General features: G+C 37.7%; 1 protein-coding gene across 1 annotated transcript in view; it reads right to left on the bottom strand.

Moving 5' to 3' along the window:
- The window catches only part of adamts12 (ADAM metallopeptidase with thrombospondin type 1 motif, 12), a 146618-nt gene that overhangs the window by 17362 nt on the left and 108785 nt on the right, over nucleotides 1-20471 (bottom strand). The window contains exons 15-23 of the mRNA XM_006627246.3: nucleotides 19840-20084; nucleotides 18788-18929; nucleotides 17840-17966; nucleotides 16545-16755; nucleotides 13690-14760; nucleotides 12955-13107; nucleotides 11983-12156; nucleotides 11014-11160; nucleotides 7208-7361 (exon numbers count right to left, since the gene is read on the bottom strand). Coding sequence (XP_006627309.2) covers nucleotides 7208-7361; nucleotides 11014-11160; nucleotides 11983-12156; nucleotides 12955-13107; nucleotides 13690-14760; nucleotides 16545-16755; nucleotides 17840-17966; nucleotides 18788-18929; nucleotides 19840-20084 — 2424 coding nt within the window. The remainder of the gene's footprint in view (nucleotides 1-7207; nucleotides 7362-11013; nucleotides 11161-11982; nucleotides 12157-12954; nucleotides 13108-13689; nucleotides 14761-16544; nucleotides 16756-17839; nucleotides 17967-18787; nucleotides 18930-19839; nucleotides 20085-20471) is intronic.

The raw sequence follows: 20471 nt of genomic DNA, 5'->3' as shown, positions 1-20471 counted from the left end.
TTTGCAAGCCATTCACTGGTTAGCATTATAAGGCCTTAGCATTTATTCTGTCCACCTACAACTTTTAGGAGTGACAAATGCAACCCTGTTAATAATACTGCATGAAATGTCTTTTAAGTGCCTCTTTTCAGCTAATACCCTAAACATTACAAAAGGAATTTGTTCACATACAGTACTGTAGTACATTTCAGGCCAGGTCAGGGTTAGGGTTAAAAAGAACCATCCAGTTTTGAAGCCATTTCTATATCTGCTTCCACATAAAATGACAAAATCGAAAGAGTTGACCTAATGAAGGAGTTTTCTTCACACTTGCAATACGACTCATTTTTTAAATACACATCCTGAAATGTGCAACATAATTGAAGCGGCCAAAACTATCCAAAACAAAAATGGGAAGATGGGAGAAAATTATCACTGTTCCGGAAGTTAACTCGGGCTCCAAAATACAACCTTGAGGTTAAAAAATGTAAAACTAGTGAGGGACTGTTAACTCTAACCCTAGGCAGGGCTTTAATTCAGCAATACTGCAATCTGTCTCTGAAGCCTTCCATTCATCAGATTTGAAAATGTTCCTCAACCCCAAAAACATGAGCCTAAAACAATCAAATCCAGTCATAATGGTTCTCGTACATTTCTCTTCATTAAAAATGTATCTTTAATAGGGAGGTTTTCAATGAGTTGAAAAATGTTAATACAGTATCTTAATGAGCATATCTGTATTTTGTCAGCGATCTAATGTGTCTGTCTTCATACAAGTACTTGGTAGGATAAATTTAATAGACTCCACTTCTTTCTTCATCTGTGGTTTAATTTTTAATAGTCTTCTTCATGGGTCTAGATAATTTATAAGACATTTCATGGGTGACTACACCAAAGACAAGAACCCCAAAGATGCTGTCAGAAATAACAAGTTTAACAAAAAGCTTTATAGTGTCTTTTTGCACTCTGAAAGCTAATCCACTCATCTTTCTTGGTGGTGGTGGTCTTCCATCCACCTTAAAATGAACTTACAGTATCAGATAGGTTAACTAATACAATAACACAGCATCTAAAATGAGTATGAAAAAGAGATAAACCATGCACAGAAAATGCTGACATTATAACCAGTGTCACAGTTTACTTCCTAGAAAAAAACTCCATTAAATAGATGAGACTGTCCAGAGAATAATGTAAATTTAGAGTGCATTTTCTTGTCATTATAAAACTTAAAAATGAATAAAGAGGAAAAACTTGATTTGCTGCAAGAAAGTGATTGAAGTTGTGGTGTTCACTTTGCACCCACAGCCTGACAGTCCATACAGTGTGTAGATGTTGTGCATACCAGCTCTGGAGAAGCAATATCATACCAGTTTCAATGTCATTAGTGTTTGCTGTACTGTCTGTAGCGCTGGTGCAGGAATATAACACTGTAAAATGAGCAGTTTTAAAAGGTTTTGCATTCTTCTTGTACCAGTTCTTTCCAGGTTGTGAATGACTTATTTATGGCTCTGGAGGTCAAGGAAAGTCATCTTGGTTTTGTTGAAGGTTTGTGCAACACTTTAAGCCAACTGTAGATTAAGCTGGTGAATTAATAATGAAATAAACCTTGCTCACTTATTAGGTTTAATCAATTAAGTTGCTTTTATTTAGCCAAAATCTGACAGTCTGCAAAAATGCAGAATCATGTACAAGGATGATATTGGAGAATACGTGCATGTGAGAACATTTGTGTACAGAATCATGTACAAGGATTTCAAGAAGGAGATGTTTATGTCCCGGACAGAATAATTTCTATTTTATTTATGGGAAAAGACTGTATGATGCTTTTCTGAGGAGAGGTGTAAAAACAACAAAAATCATTTGCATTTTGAATTCTGGAATTGGACTTCATTGACATCTAGAGATATTACATTAGTGAGCTCTTGGCTTTCCCTTAGCTTTGTCTCCAGGAACTGTGGTGAGCCTGACACAGGGGCTGCTTCCATGTCTCACTGTAGCATTTTAGCTGCCAGTAGGGCTTTCATGCCAAACTTCTGCAAAACTGAGTTACAGATAACAGTCTCTCTAACACGCCCTACAGTTCCTAGTCATTTGTGTCCCCCGCAATGCAAACACCTGCAGATAATTCCTATCTGCTCTCCTCAGAGACCATGGTTCTTGTTCACAGGCAAGAACAAAAACCAGATATACACCTTATACAGTACATACTGACCTGCATAATTCTCTAAATGTTAAATTAAATGGCAAAGAAGATCAGATTAAATAAAGGAAAAGAAAGAAAGGCTACCATAGAAAAGTACCATAGAGTGACATTGTTGAACTTCTGTTATTAGCTGATGGTTAGCATTTTGACAGAATCTGTATTGACGAGGTCATGAATTGAATGAACTGCTATATACAAAACAAATGCATGACCGTGAGAGTTTATGATACTTCAACAACTGACTGGGCAGCTTTTAGTGATCCATTAACTACTGTATTAGGATCTTAAGTAGGATGATCTGACTGCTTTGTTAAGTTGTTATCCTATGACTTTAACCTATGAAGTTATGTGTCCTATGACTATATTCTCAGATACAATGCACACATGAATTTTGCCAACAGTCCCAAGTCTGTCCAAGAAAAAGAGTTTAAACAAATGTCCAGATTCTAAATTGCAGCCCAATGTCATACTGTATTTACCTTATTTCCATATAGATGGATTTTGTGCCAGCAATTGAGTGATGCAATGAACACTCCCGGCTACAGCATGTGGGTTAGAACACTTTAATCTTTCCAGGCAAAACTGACACCCCCTCATTTTATGAAACAAAAAAAAGCAGCAGAATTCTTTTCTCAGAAAAAGAGCTGTCAAATTTTCCCAAGTCAAATAACCACCTCCTCCACACTTTTCCATGCATTACTTTCATTCTAAACAAGAATTCACGTCTCAGATTTTTTGTACATTTTCACAAAAACAGCACTCTCACTGATGCCCAACAGTAATACTGGTACAGAAAAACATATGCAGAGGACATGTAATGGTGGTGTGGGGGATTCAGAACAAGTTTAGCATAATATTTAAATGTCAACTGAAACTAGCCTCTGTCGATTATGAGTGATTTTTTTGTGGTGTCATTTCACTAAACAGAGCTACATGAAAATGTCTCTTTGAAAATTCAAATAGTTCTTCAAGGAGAGGAGAAAAATGGTTATTGAGTTTGAATAAAATTAACTGGCTCTGGTGAAAGAATAATAGTGTATAAAAAAACTTCTAACACATTACGATGTAACAAGTGCTATAAAGTGTCCCTAATCAGAAGGAAAATGCAGAGAAATACAGAACTACAGTGTAGAAAGTAGTAACAAGTAAACTCCAAGTGCAGGAAAAATTTTACACTTTGAAAAGGTTTCTTTTCAATTAATATTTAATATCTAGTTCCAAATTAGTTATCTGCAACAATATGCATTCTAGGGCAGCACGGTGGCGCAGTTGTTAGCATTGCTGCCTTACTGTGCTGGGGCCCTAGGTTTAATTTCCTGGGGTGCTATGTACTGTATATGGCCTTTATATCTTCTCTTCATGTTCGCGTTGTAGTGGATGTTGACTTTCAGCTGGGATTTAAACTAACTCAGTTATTTGCATTGTTAAGCGCCTTGGGGCACCCTTGTTGTGAAAGACGCAATATAAAAATAAATTGAATTGAATTGAATTGAATTTAAGATGGCAGACTTCAGAGAAAATGCACATGACCTATTCAGGTCAATCTTCTGTTGGCTTAAAACTTTAATTTACTGTCTGAATACTGGAGGTTCATATCTTCATGTAATTAAAGGACTACAACATTCACTTTTCAAGGCAGCAAATGTTGTTTTAACTTATGAAACAAAGTTTTTCATTAATTGGGGTACTTGAAAAACGTCTGTGACAATGCAATTAATCAACACTCCCTACTGTACCATATAATTTAACTTAATTAAATACGTGAGGCATGTCAAGAGCTGAGTAGGGCATGTAAAGTGAAAAGACAATCAACAGCAACTCACGCAGCTGCACCTATGATGAAATAATAAATCAGCGTGAATCAGTATAATTTTACCCCTCCACTCCAATAAATCTTGAGTCCCTTGGAGAATGAGACATGTGCATTTCCAGCTACAGGGAACTGATGATAAATATTAACATGCCATCTGATTTGACATGTAGAAAAAGCACACTTGTACCTCAGGCACTGAAATCTCTGCCAAATTATTCCTTTACTTTTAGAGTAAATGTGAATTGCATTTGTAAATGGTAATACATTCTTTTGTCTATGTTGATTATTTGTAAAGGAGTTCAAAGTAATGACAAAACAATAGTTTAGTTTTAAAAGTACAGATTCCTTGAGAGTTAATCAGGAAACTGTATGTACTGTATTTTTTACTGTATATTTCAGTACAGAAAATGTTTTTTTAATTAAATATACCAGCAGTAAAATATGACAAAAGCAAAGGTTATCTATCAATAATTAAGCAATGATTTCATTTAATCAGCTGACTTTTGTCAAAAAAGAGAAAAATACACAACTCTTCACTTTCTTTCAATTAATACTGTACTTAGCCTATGAGTTTGTAGATAAGATCTGGAGTTAATCTAGCACCTGCAGAATCCTGAGTCATCTATAAGCATCACCAACTAATGATCTGACTTCAAGGGTAGTTTCCCTACAGCAAACCTGAAAAATGTGAATGCACCAGAAACACTAAAAATGACAAGTGGTTTCTGGAGTTTGGGTAGTCATTGCAATGTATCAATGTCAGTACAGACAAATTGTGGTGACAGACAGTGGCAGGTGTTATTGAAGTGTGGTAACAAAAGGTACATTTGTTTTGCACAGAGTTGTAACGTACCATCCTGATGCCAGAATAGTATTGATAGAACCCCTGCAATTCTCTTGAATCATGGGCATGCTCCAACTACCACAACAGAGAGGCCAAACTGGCAATACCAAACGAATGGCAGTAAACCAAATGTACCATACCTTAAAAGTCTTCAACAGTAACCGCTGTCATTTTCCACCACCTGGTTTGGCCTGTTCGCTAGCAATTTTATTCTGTACAGTAATGCAAGAACTGAACAGCTTCAAGTAAAGTATGTATTTTATAATTTCCTGCCTTTCTTTCTTCCCGATACCACACACAAAAGACACAGCATGTGTGGTGTCAGACTGGTGGCTAAGAAGGTCCATCTTTGCCTTTGATATACCTGTCTTGTGGCAGCCCAGCCTTGCTACTTATCAACCGCTATTCTGCATGTGAATTATGATATCATAATTGCATAACCCTCTGCTAGTCCGGATCGCGGTCACCGAGGGGCACTCCTGTCTCCCCAGATGACACTTTTTTATTTTTAAGATAAACGCGAGATAAACAACGTTTGTTTGAAACCGCTCCACAAATTTTCTCACATGCACGTATTCTCCAATATCACCACAACAAAACCATAAAGTTTGTTTCCACAGACCTGACACTATTATGCAATAAACCAATAAATTAATGAACTAGCAGAATCCCAATAAAAACACACGCCAACCCGGCAAGCACAGCATGTCAATATCATACATTTTTACCAAAAACCGCCAAAGCAAAAACCAGCAAATATATATATATCTCCCATGTTTTTACCTTATTCTGGAGCATGATATATATACAAAATAACCCAGACTAGTTTATCTCAAGAGCTAGAGACTAGTAAACGTCATTGATTACGTAGTAAATGTTTGAAGAATGACCGCTAGAAAAAAGGTGATTTGATTGGTAAAAAACACTGTCATTCATTGTATTTTCAGCCATTCAGAGCCCTTAGGGGGTGAGACTTCCTCTAGAAGCTTCAGGCTGCATTTTTAGCTGTCAATCATTGACTCAGAAGGGGGTAATCAATCAGTTTTTTATCAGTTTCTTATCAGTGCTCCTTTTTTTCCACACCAGAAGGCAACTCCGAGGTTTTTTTTCATTGCATAACAGAAGATAAAGGCTCTCTAGCAGTGTCTAAAGGGTTGTATAGCAATTGCAATGGTCATTATTCTTTTTTTCAATATTTTCATGATTTTTTATTAATTTATTAATTTCATTCCAGGTCCAGTCTTCTCAAAACATGATGTAGAATTTTTTCTAATTGATCAATTTGTCCCAGATCTTTATCCAAGCTAGTAGTCACCTAGAACAAGGTTTTCAAATCATTCCCAGGCCTTTGACATGCATATAGTTGAAAAATCTGACCTCTGAAGACCAAAAAAACATGTTTTTTTCATATGTTTGTCTGCTGAGTGGACACATTAAGAAATATAAGAAATTTGACTATTCACACTCAAAGCCAAGGGGGTTAGCTTCAATTTAAGACCTGAACCAGGCTCCTGCTATGTTCTGCTGCAGAGATATAACAAATGTTTAAGGGGGAGGAAATTCAAGGCGGACATTGGCTAAATATGTCACTGGTAGTAAACGGTTAAAAAACAATCAAAAAACACTACTTGACAATAAATGGCCTTTGAGATTTTTAACCAGAATAAGCAACATCTTCCACTACTGGACACCACTCCTTAAAGACATTTCTCCCTATTCACTTTTGTAAGATATTCACAAAAGAGTTTTTCTTTCCTTTTGACAGTGTCCTCTACACAAAGACAGCAAAAACTGAAGTAGCTTTTTCCTGACTTGCTGCTAAGCTGCAAATATTGTCAGTGAGGAACACTGAGTGGCCCAGCTACATCTACACACTTCTAGCATGTTATCCACCTGAAGACTGCAATAAAAAGACTGAGAAAATATAGATTAGAGACAGCTGGAAAAATTTGAAAATTTTGAACGAATTACCCAGATGTCCAGGGACGGTATAGCCTGCAAAATGCCTCACATGAAGTAGATACGCATGTTATGCTATCTGCGGTACAGTCACAGTCCCATCTTTCATCCGGTGTTTATCAGGTTAGGCCCATGTTCATTTCAACCTCCTAAGGATAAAGCTGTTCCTGAAACTGGAAGCAGGGACTGAAGACACTGTTTGCATATTACAAAATTCTTCCAATAAATGAACAAGGTCTCACTCAGCATTACACAATATATTTATCACAGGTCTGCTATATTAGTTTTTTAAACTTGTACAGTATCTTGTCTCAGCTTATGTTCAGCCTCATCAAACCTCTCAAAGAACTTAGAGTTCTAAGTCCTTTTACTAAAGCTACCTACATGGAAAAAAAAATATATTTCTTACCCTTGCTTTTTTCACACTCCTGGAGATGACACTTCTGAAAGCTGTCTGGTCTGGTTGTCTTCTCACATAGGCTGTTGTTTTCTACATTCTTGGTTTCCTCATTCACACAATTCACAACCCTATGCTGAACCCCTCCACCACAGGTAACAGTGCACTGATATTAAAAGAAAAACAAGAAAACAAACATTTTTGCTTTCTTGCTCGCAAGAATCAAAATCTTCTAAATATACACAGCTGAACCTCATTGCAATGCTTACTAGTATTTATAATCAAGGGTCAAAAGAGCTACGGAGCAATCATTCTTCACATGAACAATAAACATTTTGACACTAATTGAACATTTAAAATTATATGCCTTCTTTAATTAGATCTTAAGGCTAAAAGTTATTTTTTTAACCTCCGCATGTCCTCAGGCTTTGCATTTTTGGCATTTTTAAAATGATTTTTTTTCTCCCCAATGCTCTGAAGAGGAAGCTTTCAAATCCACCTCCATGAAAAAGTGACATCAGGATAACTCAACCTGTTTCAGGACACACACAGTGTAGTTGGTATCAGGTAACGTCTTAATTTGTTTTCCTCTGTCCTTCACAGTCAGCAACAGAAACTTAAAGACTACTTTTATAATATAGAATTTTTGCCTAAATCCCTTGGAGCTATAAAATAGTTCTGAATCTCATGCTAATTTTTTTCTTTTTGTCCTGAATTGATTTTCTTTATCAGACAAATTACAAGAGTTGGTTCTCTCTTCAATAAAAGACATCATTTTGTCTCAAAATACACTTCATACAACACTAAAATTTTAATAGGAATGGTTTTATTTGAAAGTCATAATGTAGCTTTGTAAAGGATTTATGTTTGTGTATACATTTGCACTAAAAAATCTTTGAAATTGTTATTTGGACATAGGAGATAGTATAGCATACTTTTCACTGGAACACAACTGCTTTGAAAATCATCCTGTATGCATAGCAATTAATCATGCCATAGTCTATGTAATAAATGACCACAGTAATGATTTTATTACTTTATATCCAGTAATGAATGGCTTCTGTTCACCTTTAATTTACTTTTTTTGAATTGACAGCGATTTGGCTTCCTGACAGACTAAGCACACTCACTCATTCACACAAGGAGTTTGCACCAACTTTATAAGCAGTGTTTTTGACTTTTCACTTTTTATAAATAAAAAAAAAATCACATTACTTACTGAATAGCAAGTAAGATCAATAACATTTAAATTGCTACAGACATGAAATAAGAACTAGAGACTTAAGGACTGCTTTCAGGCATTTCAGCTCAGCCCAAATCCCACTAACATTAGATGTACAAGGAAATTACAGCAGTAACAAATGTCTGCCCCATCAGTGCCCATGTTTGAGCTGAGGGGCAGATTTCGGCACAGCTTTTTAATGAGAAGCACAAAATAGTGTCAGAGAAAACATTATGGGGTTTGCGCTGACAGTGTATATAACTTTGATTTTGCACAATAGTCTAAACAAAGCATTTATTTGTTGAAAGAAAGTTAAGTTCAGCAAAGACTATAATAATGTATAATGTTGCTTTATTAGCCCTATCCAATTTCTTGCATTAGGAATTCATCTTTTCGCATACCCCAGCTTGCTCTCCATGAGACACAGACACACAGACAGGGAGAGAAGCTTGGGTTCAGAGCGCAGGGTCAGACATTGTACAGCACCCCTGGAGCAGTTGGGTTAAGGGCCTTGCTCAGGGGCCCAACGGAGTAGGATTCCTCTGCCAGCCACAGGATACGAACCAGCAATCTTCCAATCACAGGCACGGATCCTTAGCTACAGAGCCACCACTCCGCCCATGTACAGTGGGTAAGCTGGCTGTCTGCTAGACAATAATGGGCAAGTTCAGATTAAATACATAGATTAGTGACTGAATAAGAACTGAATTTACCCTGTTTTCTATCTCTGTGTTTTTTGTTGTAATTTGTGGGTAATTCTTGTGCGTGTATTGATATAATAAACTATTAAACTGTTTTTGATATTAGTAGCCCCTCATTAATATTTAATTGCCTCACAATAGCTAGTACTGGTACTGGTATGGAAAAAAATCAATATTTGAACAATATTTGTTAAGTTGAGTAGGTTCATAATGCACATACTGCAGCACTTTGGTATTATTTCTGTTTAAAAAGGGAGTAAATTTACTAAATTAAACTTATTAATTGTATATTGTGAAGGGTTACACTCAAAAAGGTTACCCAATTTGATAAAGAGTAGCTAATTGAACCAAGGATCTTCTCTGGCGGTGTCTTGAAAGAATCTAGGGTATCAGCTTCAAGGACATGGATGGGTAACACTGTGTTAAAAGTGCCTTCTATTCTCTTCTCTTCCTTATTGTCTTCACTGATGTCCTCTAGGTTGTGTGTTCATTCTGAAGAAATCTTCTGGGTTAAACTGGGTTAACTCATCCTCATATTTCTGAGAATTTTTAATACTTGTTCTATATCTTGGCACTGAATGACTTTCCCTTAAGCTGAGGAATACAGTATATCTGATTGCTCTTCTCTTGACTGATTCCAGAGCAGTAATACAGTATATTTTCTGTAATGCGACTATCTAAATTGTACACTATATTCTAAATGAGGTCTCACTAGTTAATTGTACAATTTTTACATATTATCCCCTGAATTAAATTATACAGTTTTACCTATATATTCTAAAATTTTGTTTGCCTTTTTAATCGCCTTTCCATATTGTCTAAAAGATGAACAGTAAATGACCAGCCAACATAAACACCTAGTCTTTTTAATAAGTAACCTCAACCTTTTATAATTGTTTTCCATTTTACATTTATAGTTTTCATTTTCATTAATACCTTCATGCAAAACCCTGCACTTCTTGAGTTTCATTTGATGCATTAACATTTTGTAATCCTCCCAATTTGGTAGCTTCTGCAAATTTGAGTAGATTACTATTCCAGAATATTGATCATTGATATATACTGTAATAGTGAGAACAGTAGTTGTAGTACAGATTCCTACTCCATAATTATATCACCCCATTTTGAATAGTCACACCTTATTGATACTCTCCGCTTTCTATTTATTAACAAATTCTCAATTGTAAACACGTATGTTTCCCTGAATGCCTGCTGCTTGCAATTTTGCAATTTGAGAATTGATCTTTTATGGTTAACTTTATCAAAAACCTTCTGAAAATCTAAATACACTGTAGCATATGCTCTGTGAATTATTAATAAATTGGTTAGGAAAGGACTACCATTTCTAAAACCATATTAACTACCCCCCAAGATACTATTTCCATATAGGTGATCCTTTAATATTAGTTTAGATCTAATAATTATTTTCATAGAATTATTTATCCATCAGTTAGAGATGCAGTGATTCACTAGGGTAGGGAAAAGCCAATTCACCTAGTTTGTGGCCAATTCACCAACATACATTTATAGCCAACATAAAATAAACATAGAATCAATAAATGTTCAAAGTCCAAGTTTCAATGCTAAATTATTGACATCTTTACAGAAGGGCAAAACCCATGCATGCACAAGGAGTTCTGTGTGTGTGCTTTTCATGTACAGACTAGCTTTCAATCAAGCCTTGTGCTTCCACCCCCAAAAAAGAGCTGCTCTTGTTTCCACAGTCCCACTTTGAACAAGGGAAAACAATATCAATTATCAATGGAGATTATCTAACTTCCTGCACATGTGGGACCAGCCTTACCACATGCAGGTGCTGGGAGTTAGGTAAAACACAGCCTGACTAGCACTCTTCACAGCTGCTAGAGAAACACTCTGCTCTGTGTGTAAATTACCTCTTCCCAGGCATCAGCAACCCACTTGGTACAGAGACGTTCACTGCAAGGCTCAGTGCTACTCGGCCTTTCTTTCAAGTTGCAGCGATTGTACTCGGGGCAGTATACAAGGCGTTCTCGCAGGCCAGGTCCACAGCTCTTGGAGCACTAAAAGACATTAAAAATTTCACAGAATAAATATGGATTTTGTGTCAAACAAGCCAGCAGCTCTTCAGCTGAATAGTAAAGTGGTGTCTGATCTTTTTTCCTCAGATTTATAAAGTTCTACATTTTAAATTGTTTTATTTTGAAGACGATATTGATATTGATTTTAACAGGATTCATACTGTACATTAAACCTTTCAAACATTTTGGTCAATAGAGAACTTGAAAGAATATTAGTTCTCAAATCCTAACATATTTTGGAAGCATCAGCCACATCCATTGTTATTGTTAGCAGGGGAGGCATTTCCTTTTTTCCTGAATCAAAGAGAACTTAAATTAAGTTCTGCTTCACACAGTTTATTAAAGAACAATGTAAGCCTTTGAAGTTATATGACACAAACACAGGAGGTAGATGCTTAACTACATAATCCACATCCTTAGTATACCACAAGCCTTTTTTTTCACATTTTCTCACATGATAAAGATTAAATTGACATCAAAAAGCATTCCTTGACTCAAACAGTCCTGATAAATATAAGCTTAAATTAAGTTGTTCATTTATGAAGGACTGCGAGGCAATTTTTAACAAAGGCACCGTGGGGAAAATCCTTTTCATTGTGGAATGTGGCCATCAACAATTTAGGAAACTAAAGCAATGAATAATTTAACAAATAACAGTTCGATAACTGTGAAATCATCCATCTGTCAAAACAGGCATGAAATGCTAATGGAGTCATTTATCCTCAGTATGAGCTATTTTTGGTACAGTTCAAACACTGGAAGTGCAGGGACTGCAGCTAGTGAAAGGATAAATGGCAGCAGTACCTTGCTCCATGGTGACAGGCGCCATTCCAAGCAGCGCTGATGGTTACAAGGAGCAGATACAGAGGGCTTGAAAGCCAGGGCTTGGCAGTGAAAAGGTCGCAGCTGTCGCTTGCTCTGAGTGTCTATGCACTGCACATCACGAACTTTTGTGGCCTCTGTGCAGCCTTCTGAACACTGCAAGGAACATAAGAGAGCTTACAAACAAGAGGAAGGCCTCCGGTCCATCTCGCCCATGTAAAAGTTAGTTGTCATCCAGTGGTTTTCTGAAGGATGCCAAGGTATTGGCTTTAAGAACATGGCTGGGCAGCTTGTTTCACACTAACCCAAAACTTTGGGTAAAGAAACACCTCCTGTTCTCAGTTTCAAATTGAATTCCATGTAGTGGAACTGAACAGAAAGGAATGGGGGGTGGAGAGGTTCTCACTATTCTCAGCACAAGTCACAAAATCAACATAAAACACTTTTTGATGTTATAAATGCATATACTATCCATTTTTGAGCTGATAATATAACAAAAAAGGAACAGGTAACCATTGTGTATCATAAATTCAAACAAATTGGTCTAGGAAGTAACACACATATGTAAAACGTCTTCATTTCAAACTTTGAAAAAAAGTTTGCTTAGGAACCATGGATAATGTACAAAAAATATTAATCATAAGGTGATACAGGCTTAGAAACATAGTTGTTTATAATAATTCCAGTAGTTTATTAGTAAACTATTAAATACTGTTATGTACTTTCTGAAAAACAACTTGCCTGGGAATGACCTGTGAAACCGGAGGGTACACTCGAAAAACAGAGTTTACACCAGACACCTTTTCATATTTTCAAAGTGGTTTTAATGAAATTCACAGAGTATCAGGAGGTGCCTATAGGGGACCGAACAAGTGCAATGCAGCTAATTGAATTTGTGTTGCTCCGGCTGGCCTCTCTGTGGACAGATTACCCGTCAGGCAAAGCCTCTCTCACCTTACTCCACTCTCCACTTTTCCAGGCAGCACATGGGCGGAGATGGCACCTTCTGGCTGGGTCAGGCCTTTTGATGTTTTCACAGTCTGAATCCTTATTAGTGCTGCACACAACTGTTCTCCAGACTGCACCCAGTCCACAGGTCGTGGAACACTATCAGAGGAACAAGGTACTCTTTATCAAAGCTAGTCTTCCCAGTTTGGCAAAGCCGTTGTGGCTCATTTTGAAGAAATGTGTTATGACTCAAGAGAACTGTGTTGCTGTTTGTTTCACATATACATGTGTGCAAAATGGAGATTTCAAGACTTGAGTGAATAACAATAGAGTAGCCAGCCTCATGTTTCTCTGTCATTTGCCTTTTCTTCTTATCAGTCTGGGCAAGCTGAATGAGGACATCATCAAGGACATAAATACAATGAGCAAAAGAAAAACAGTAGAAGAATAGAAAGAAAAGTTGTATGTATGATTGAAACAGAAGTACATAAACAAAAGGAAACTCACAAGTCTTGTTATATTTAGAAATAATGCAAAATTATAATTTTTCATAATGAAAAACTAAACTTTCAAGTTGTTTTATCATCATATGAAGGCAATGTTTCAATATCCTGGAATCTCCTGAAGACTAAAGTGTGAACAAATGCTTACCTTTCTCCTTCATTCTCTTCATTCTCTGAGGCCCCATCCAACCACAACAGGCTGAAAGCCAAAGAAAGGAAATTAAATATGAAAACTCACCTCACTCCAGTTTCCAATGACCCAGTGAGCATTCCTGCTGATGTGAGGTTTGCCGTGGATGTTTTCATAGTTTCCTGTAAAGCTGAGGAAATGTCCATCTCTAGAGCCATAGACTTCTGGAGCTGCAGTGGCATTTCTCGTTGCCCATGGATCAGATACCTTCTTAAAGTGCTCTTTCAAGACTTTAATTGTTGGATAAACAGTGACAGCTGTATGAATCTTTTCTGTTTCTGAGTGAGGCATCCAAGATGTAGTGGGAGTTGTCAGTTTTGTCTTATATCTAATGGGTGACATGGTCGCTGTCCTTGTCCTTGTCAACCATTTGTTACTTGGTTTAATATGGGTTTTGCCAGTTGAAACAGTTCTGTGATAGGGAAGCGTGGTCCTGGCCAAAGGGCTCTGACTGGTATAAGGTGTTGGAGCAGTAGTTCTGTAAAGATCCCTGGAAGAGTTTATGCCTTTGTGTGGGCTACCTTCATTTGCCTCTTTTCGGGTCAAAGTGGAATCATCCGTTACATAGTCATATCCAGGAGTATATCTCACATGCTTATCTGCAAATATAATGTCAGGGGTACTCCCATGATCCTCGTCCAGACCATTATTTGGTTCAGGGTCCTTGCGATTGGTGATACTATCTCGAGAGATCTTAGGAATGCCCTTTGTGCTTCCATTTTTTACTACAATAAAGTTGAAATAGTAATCCTCACTGTCGACAGTATCTTCTGCAATAGGATTTGCCCATGTGGAGAGAGAAAGGACGCTGGTCACAACAGATGGACTGGTGATAGTCATAGCTGTTGTAGTCCATGTAGAGGTTGGGGTGGTTGTCATTGGATCTGGCTGGAGAGTTGTTGAACTTGGCTTAAGAGTTCCATTGTTGGGGGAGCTCTTTGTGAAGATTTTCCGGAATTTCAGAAATGAAGGGGGGAATGTCCTCCGGCTTGAGGGACAGCTCTGTAGGCTGCACAGAAGCTTGGAATGGGGCTTCTTTGATGGGTCACACTTTTCTGTGGCCACTGCGACACAGCTAACTGATCTAGACCTCACACCTCCCCCACAGGAGACCGAGCACTAAGAATAAAAAAGGAAAAGTCAACATTAATGAAAAAAATGTATTTTGCAAATTAGTTATAAACCTGTTGATGTTTAGAATATTGACTTTATTAATAGTTGTTAATATGAATATTATAATATATATATTGTAAGAGGACCCGGGGCAGGGTCATTTATAACCGGTATTTCCGGAACAAAACACTGAAAATACTCGATATAGACCTGGGCAAGATGGCCACCCAGGATAACCAGCTGACCTGCTATTGGAAAAAGCCTATGCAGCGAAACAAGGAGACACAGCTGAACTACATCAGGAAACAGGATAAAAATGCCCCAGAAGCGATGAGCCGGCGCAGTAGCCGATAAGGTGAAAGCGTTTTGGAGGAAGGAGAGATATTAGGAGTGTGCTAGAAGAGAATTAAGAATAACGGACTATTGGATACGGATTTTGACTAGGATTACGGATTACGGCTTGGATACGACGCAGAGGAGTGTGGACATACGGATTTGGGAACTTGGATTGTTTAAGGATACCGACTACGGATTGCGGAACGGATTTGGGGAGGCACACAGACGAAGAGCACAGGAGAACAGTGTTGTGTGAGTTAAAACTCTTATACGCCTATTTTCCCCCGGCGACACCACAATATATTTAATTAATTTATCTAACGTGCCTGCTTCACCTTTGTCAAAGCCTACCTGTAGGGGTCTCCTCAGTGCTGTTTAGTGACTGGGAATCATTCATTTCAAGATATATTTGGAATGGCAAAAAGACTAAGATTTAGATCAACTCAACTGCCAAAGGCTTGGTTTTTAAAAGATTTTTAAAAGGAAAAAACAGTCATGTTATCTTTGTGAAGGTAAAAATACAGTATGAGCAGCGGTTTTATAAACTACTGTAGCTAACTGAGAATTCGGATAGCCATTACTGTGGCACTTTGAAAAAAACTGCTCTTCAGGCCTCTGCCTTATTCTCCTTGCATCCCTCTGAAAGACAGGGTCAAGGAGATGGCAGGGAGTGAATAATAGCTGGGATTTGAACAATAGCTCGTGAACCCATGCAAAACAGAGTGGTAACAGTACCATAAATGAAAGTCTGTGACTTACTTGTTGTTTTTGCACATTGCAATATTTGCGATACCCTTGCATATAAAATGCAACAACTAAACAAAAATTCACATGTAGTGGGTGTGGGTTGGTCACACTCAGTGAAAATCAAAGACTGATGACGAACAAGAAGCTGCCTTCTGGAATTCTCAGGGTTAAACAAAAAGGGTCATGGCAGATGTGTGTTTGCAAAATAGTCAGTGGGTAGGTGGAAACCAGCGGAGGATGACTGTATGCAACCCACAGTAAGCAAAAGCAAAACATCTTTTACCAAGGAGATCTAATACGACAATTTCAATAGAATCTGATAAGACCTGCACATATAGACAGTGACAAAGGTTTATCAGCCATCCACAGTTATGTTTTACTTATCTTTTTGTGTCGTATTGGCAAAATTGATATTTTTCAGCTATTATACTTTTTTTTTACTTTTAGTTTTATAGTGTGACCTTTTCTAGCAAAAAATATAGCCAGACAACAGTTTTAACAATTGTTAAAAAAAAACTTATTACCAGCACAAATTGGAGTCCAGCAATTTCTAAGAAAAGACCTTATAAAGGTCAGAGCAAACAATAAATCCACTGAGGGTTTATTTCGCTTGAAATAATACGATATCTGAACTTTTAGCAGTTGGATGCTGAGACTGGCTTACTTTCTCACAACACACAGACAGCTCAGAGGGGGTCAGTACGTGCCTTGCTCCAGTTCCCCACAGCCCATTCGGAGCCACAGAGCACCTCTCTGTTGCACGGCACAAGGGACTTGGGCTTCAGGAGGTGTTTGCATTCTGTAAAAGGGAGAACACGCTCTTCTTCTCCAACAGTGCGCACACACAGCACAGTGCGTTTCTTCACACCAGATGGCCCACACGTTGCAGAGCACAGCTGCCAGCTTCCAACCCACCACCTGGAAGTAACAAGGTGAGGGGAATTTCAAAATGAATTATTTCCATTGTGTATCACTTTCAACTCCTGATTCACAAATCTTAAAGTTCAGAACAAACCAAGGAATCAACCTAATAATAATAATAATAATAATAATAATAATAATAAATGAATGCGTTACAATTAATTCTTCAGGCTTGCCTTTGCACTCACAAACCTATGCATGAGTACAATTAATCCATTACTGACTTCCTGACCACTGCGAAACTACACATTTAATTTGTATAAATCTAACATTAATGATAATATAAATGTTTAAGACAGCAATTATCTGGCGCTATATATTAACCAATATGCAGGATCTTCACCTCTGACAGACCCCCAATAAGAAATTCTGCAGCTGAGTTTGGATCTGTGTGACTCTTTCCTTTGAGAAAAGGCAATGTGCTGTTTTGCCTTAGGTAATGAATTAAAATGTATGTTTGAGAAAGCAGTCTTTACACTGAACACTGATACACAGCAATTGTATTGCTATTTTTTCTAGAGAACTTTCAACAAGTCATGTGCCTTGGGAATGTAATACCTAGCTTAAGACTTACAAATTCAGTCATTTTCTTTCTAAAATTTGTAATCTATAATTATTTTGAGTTATTTTTTCATCATCCAATTTGAAATGACCCCCACACATGGGTAACTTGTACCACCACAGGAAGGAAAAGAAAAAAAAACTGTGTGCTTTCCTCTGGGACCTGCAGTTTTCAGCAAATCCATTTTGCATTCACATAACCAGCCCTGCAGTGCTCACAGAAGACATTGACTGGAGGAGCACTGTAGTTCCCACTGATGGCAGTGGGAATGTTTACAAGGAAATTTTGGCAATTTTAGGAATCCTAGCTGTCAAGCCCACCCTCCCCAATTGTACACTACCACATGGGCATTCCAGGTCATAGTCACTTAAAGACACAGCTCAGATTCAAAACACCAGTAGCTGGAACACAGGTCAGAGCCCACACTCTTTGACCATATTTGTTGATTAAAAAGAGCTTAACAGAGAGTTGCTTAGTGGAGAGCTGACAGTATACTTTGTTTTACGATTTACAGTATACCTTGCTGGACAGTCCATAGTCTTGCATTTTCTCTGCCTGTCTAATGGTCTTGTGTCTGGATCACAAAGCGTCTCCTCTACAACTCCAGTCTCTGTCTCAAAACATCGCACAGGTTGCCGCTGAAAGCCTAACAGGAAACAAGCAAAATTAAGCAAAAACACAGACAATATCTTGCAATTAACAAATTTCCTTCAGGGATCTTGTTGTTTCAGTTGAAGTCTGACTTGTTCAAATACCTATATTAATCCTTATTATTGTAGGGTGTGTCTCAATTAATGATTCAGCAATATAAGTTATAATACGTATCACTATGAATGATAAAATGCACAGTCATTCATTTTAAAAAATTCAAAGTGTTAATATTATACCACAGAATGCACTACAGTATTCAGTTCATTTAATGCTGTTTCCTATATGTTACAGAAAAGATCACTTCTGTAAAAACCTACCCGGACTAAAATATGTTTGTCAAAAGATTAGATCCCAGTGTTCACCATTCACTACTCTTTTGACAGTGTTTCTATCAAGTTTACCATTTAATGTGGTGAGTCACAAAATCCTGCACCTGAGAAATTCTATTTTTCTCTGGTTTTCTTTGCCTCAGCCACTTTAACTTTTCCACTCATCAAAAGTTCCCTTCCTTATAGCATCCAGTGTACAAGCAGAATCGCTGAAATTCTGATTGTGAATTGCCATCTTCATCTGGCCTAGGTCTCTATAAAACTGATCCTCAACAACAACATCCAGGAGGTTCTAATGATGATTAACAACGCAAACTAGCCCATTTATAGCTTAATTGGACCAACATAAACATCCTAAACTGTTTGCGATATAAAGAGTCCTACAAAATACACAGGGCAATGGCCTCTAAGAATTAGAGTTGTTGAGTCCTGCAGCCAACATCAAAGAGGAACATCATCTGAGTATTTCAAATCGCCTTGGATTTACCTGTCCCACAGGTGGCACTGCAGTCAGTCCAGGCACCATACTTCCATTTATACTCTAGAACACTGATGTCATTTCCTTTCACACGACTGTTTCTTATCGTGTACTCATACTCTATCCCAGGGTTTTGTTCTTGGAACAGCAGCTAGAAAACAAAACTGATAGTTGATTGTCTTACACATAGCATAGGTTTCCAAGGGTTACCTGCTGTAGCTTTCCTGCTAACCAAACCACTGGTACAAGCATGGCTTCTAGGTGCTTCTCATTATGAAAGCAACTGAAGTGCTCACAGTAAAAAGCACTGTGTATCTAAGCAGGAGCAGTATTTGATTGGATTACTGTAGTACCAAACCAACAGACTGTGGAAATAAGTTATTGATACCTTTTACCATCTACTTTACATACAAAATATTAGGTTTAGCTTACCTTTAGTTGCTTAAGAGAATCACAGCTAGCCACCCAAATTCTATAGAACATAACAGAAATTAACTTATTTTTCAAATTTTTGCTGACTTAGCTATTTTTCTTCTCACAATGTTGGCATTCCTGAAGTGGCTATCTATCAAATACCTGAGTTGTAGATATAACACTCGCCATTCAGAAGTAATAGTTCTACCCGACAAAGACACTTCTCAAACCATCATATGCATAGTCACCACACAAACCTAAAACACCACAAGACAGAGACTCCAGCCTAAAGAGGAGTGTGGTAGGTGATGATTACATCTTCCCAATTCAAAAACAGAGCAATTTAGCTGTGAGAATTCAAACAGGTGAACATTTTAATTATCAGTAAACAAGCAACAATGTGCAACAAATTCCTTTTATCACTCAAGGACCAGTGTTTCCTAAACTAGCAAATTTCCTGCTTATTTAACCAATCTCACAAATATTTCCAATCTTTAGAGACAGGGGCTTAAGGGTGAGGTATAAGACTAACTGGATTGGAGACCTCTGGTCTGAAAGCCCAGTATGCTCAGCAAATGAGGAACCTGGCTGCTTGAGGCACTTGCAAGCCCCAGAACCACAAGGTCTTCATGCTCCCCCAGTTTTACCTGTAACCACACAGGCTCTCGTGTTGGGCCAGGGGAGGTGAGATTCTCCAGGTTCCCTTTTCTCTCATAGTAAAATGTCGTTCCTCCCGCCAGGTACTCTCCATTCCACTGGATGATGAAATTGCCGTTTAGGTAATACTTCTCCGGATCTTCACTCCTCAGAACCAGAAAATTCCCAGCCTCCTCCACTTCTTTCACTACAATATCCCTTGCGCCCTCTGGGATCATGCCCACATCCACATAACCTACAGGTTATGAAAAAATGAATATCACAAAGTCATAATGTTGACAAAGCACCTCATAATCAGGGTTTCATTTTCAGGATAGACTGTAAGGACTGATAATACTGACGTGCTCAACAATTACCCAGGCAGCTCAAATCAAATCCTCACCATAATCTGACCACACGTTTAATAAACTCAATACACCTCCAAAGCTCTGAAATTAAGGTATTTTGAAGAATTTCTAGCAGTTATCACATCACTCCCATTTGCATGATCCTATTGCAAAGTTAAAAAAAAACACTGTTTTACATGCTAGTCGGCATGTAAACCACTCTGAATTATATATTTGACAAATATGAACTGACTGTACATTGAAAAGAAAATGTACAAAATGAAATGTATAAATTG

This window comes from Lepisosteus oculatus, chromosome 3, assembly GCF_040954835.1.
Source record: "Lepisosteus oculatus isolate fLepOcu1 chromosome 3, fLepOcu1.hap2, whole genome shotgun sequence".
Classification (NCBI taxonomy): Eukaryota; Metazoa; Chordata; class Actinopteri; order Semionotiformes; family Lepisosteidae; genus Lepisosteus; species Lepisosteus oculatus.
The sequence above is the reverse complement of the archived record's forward strand: the minus strand, read 5'-3'. Positions and strand labels throughout refer to the sequence as shown.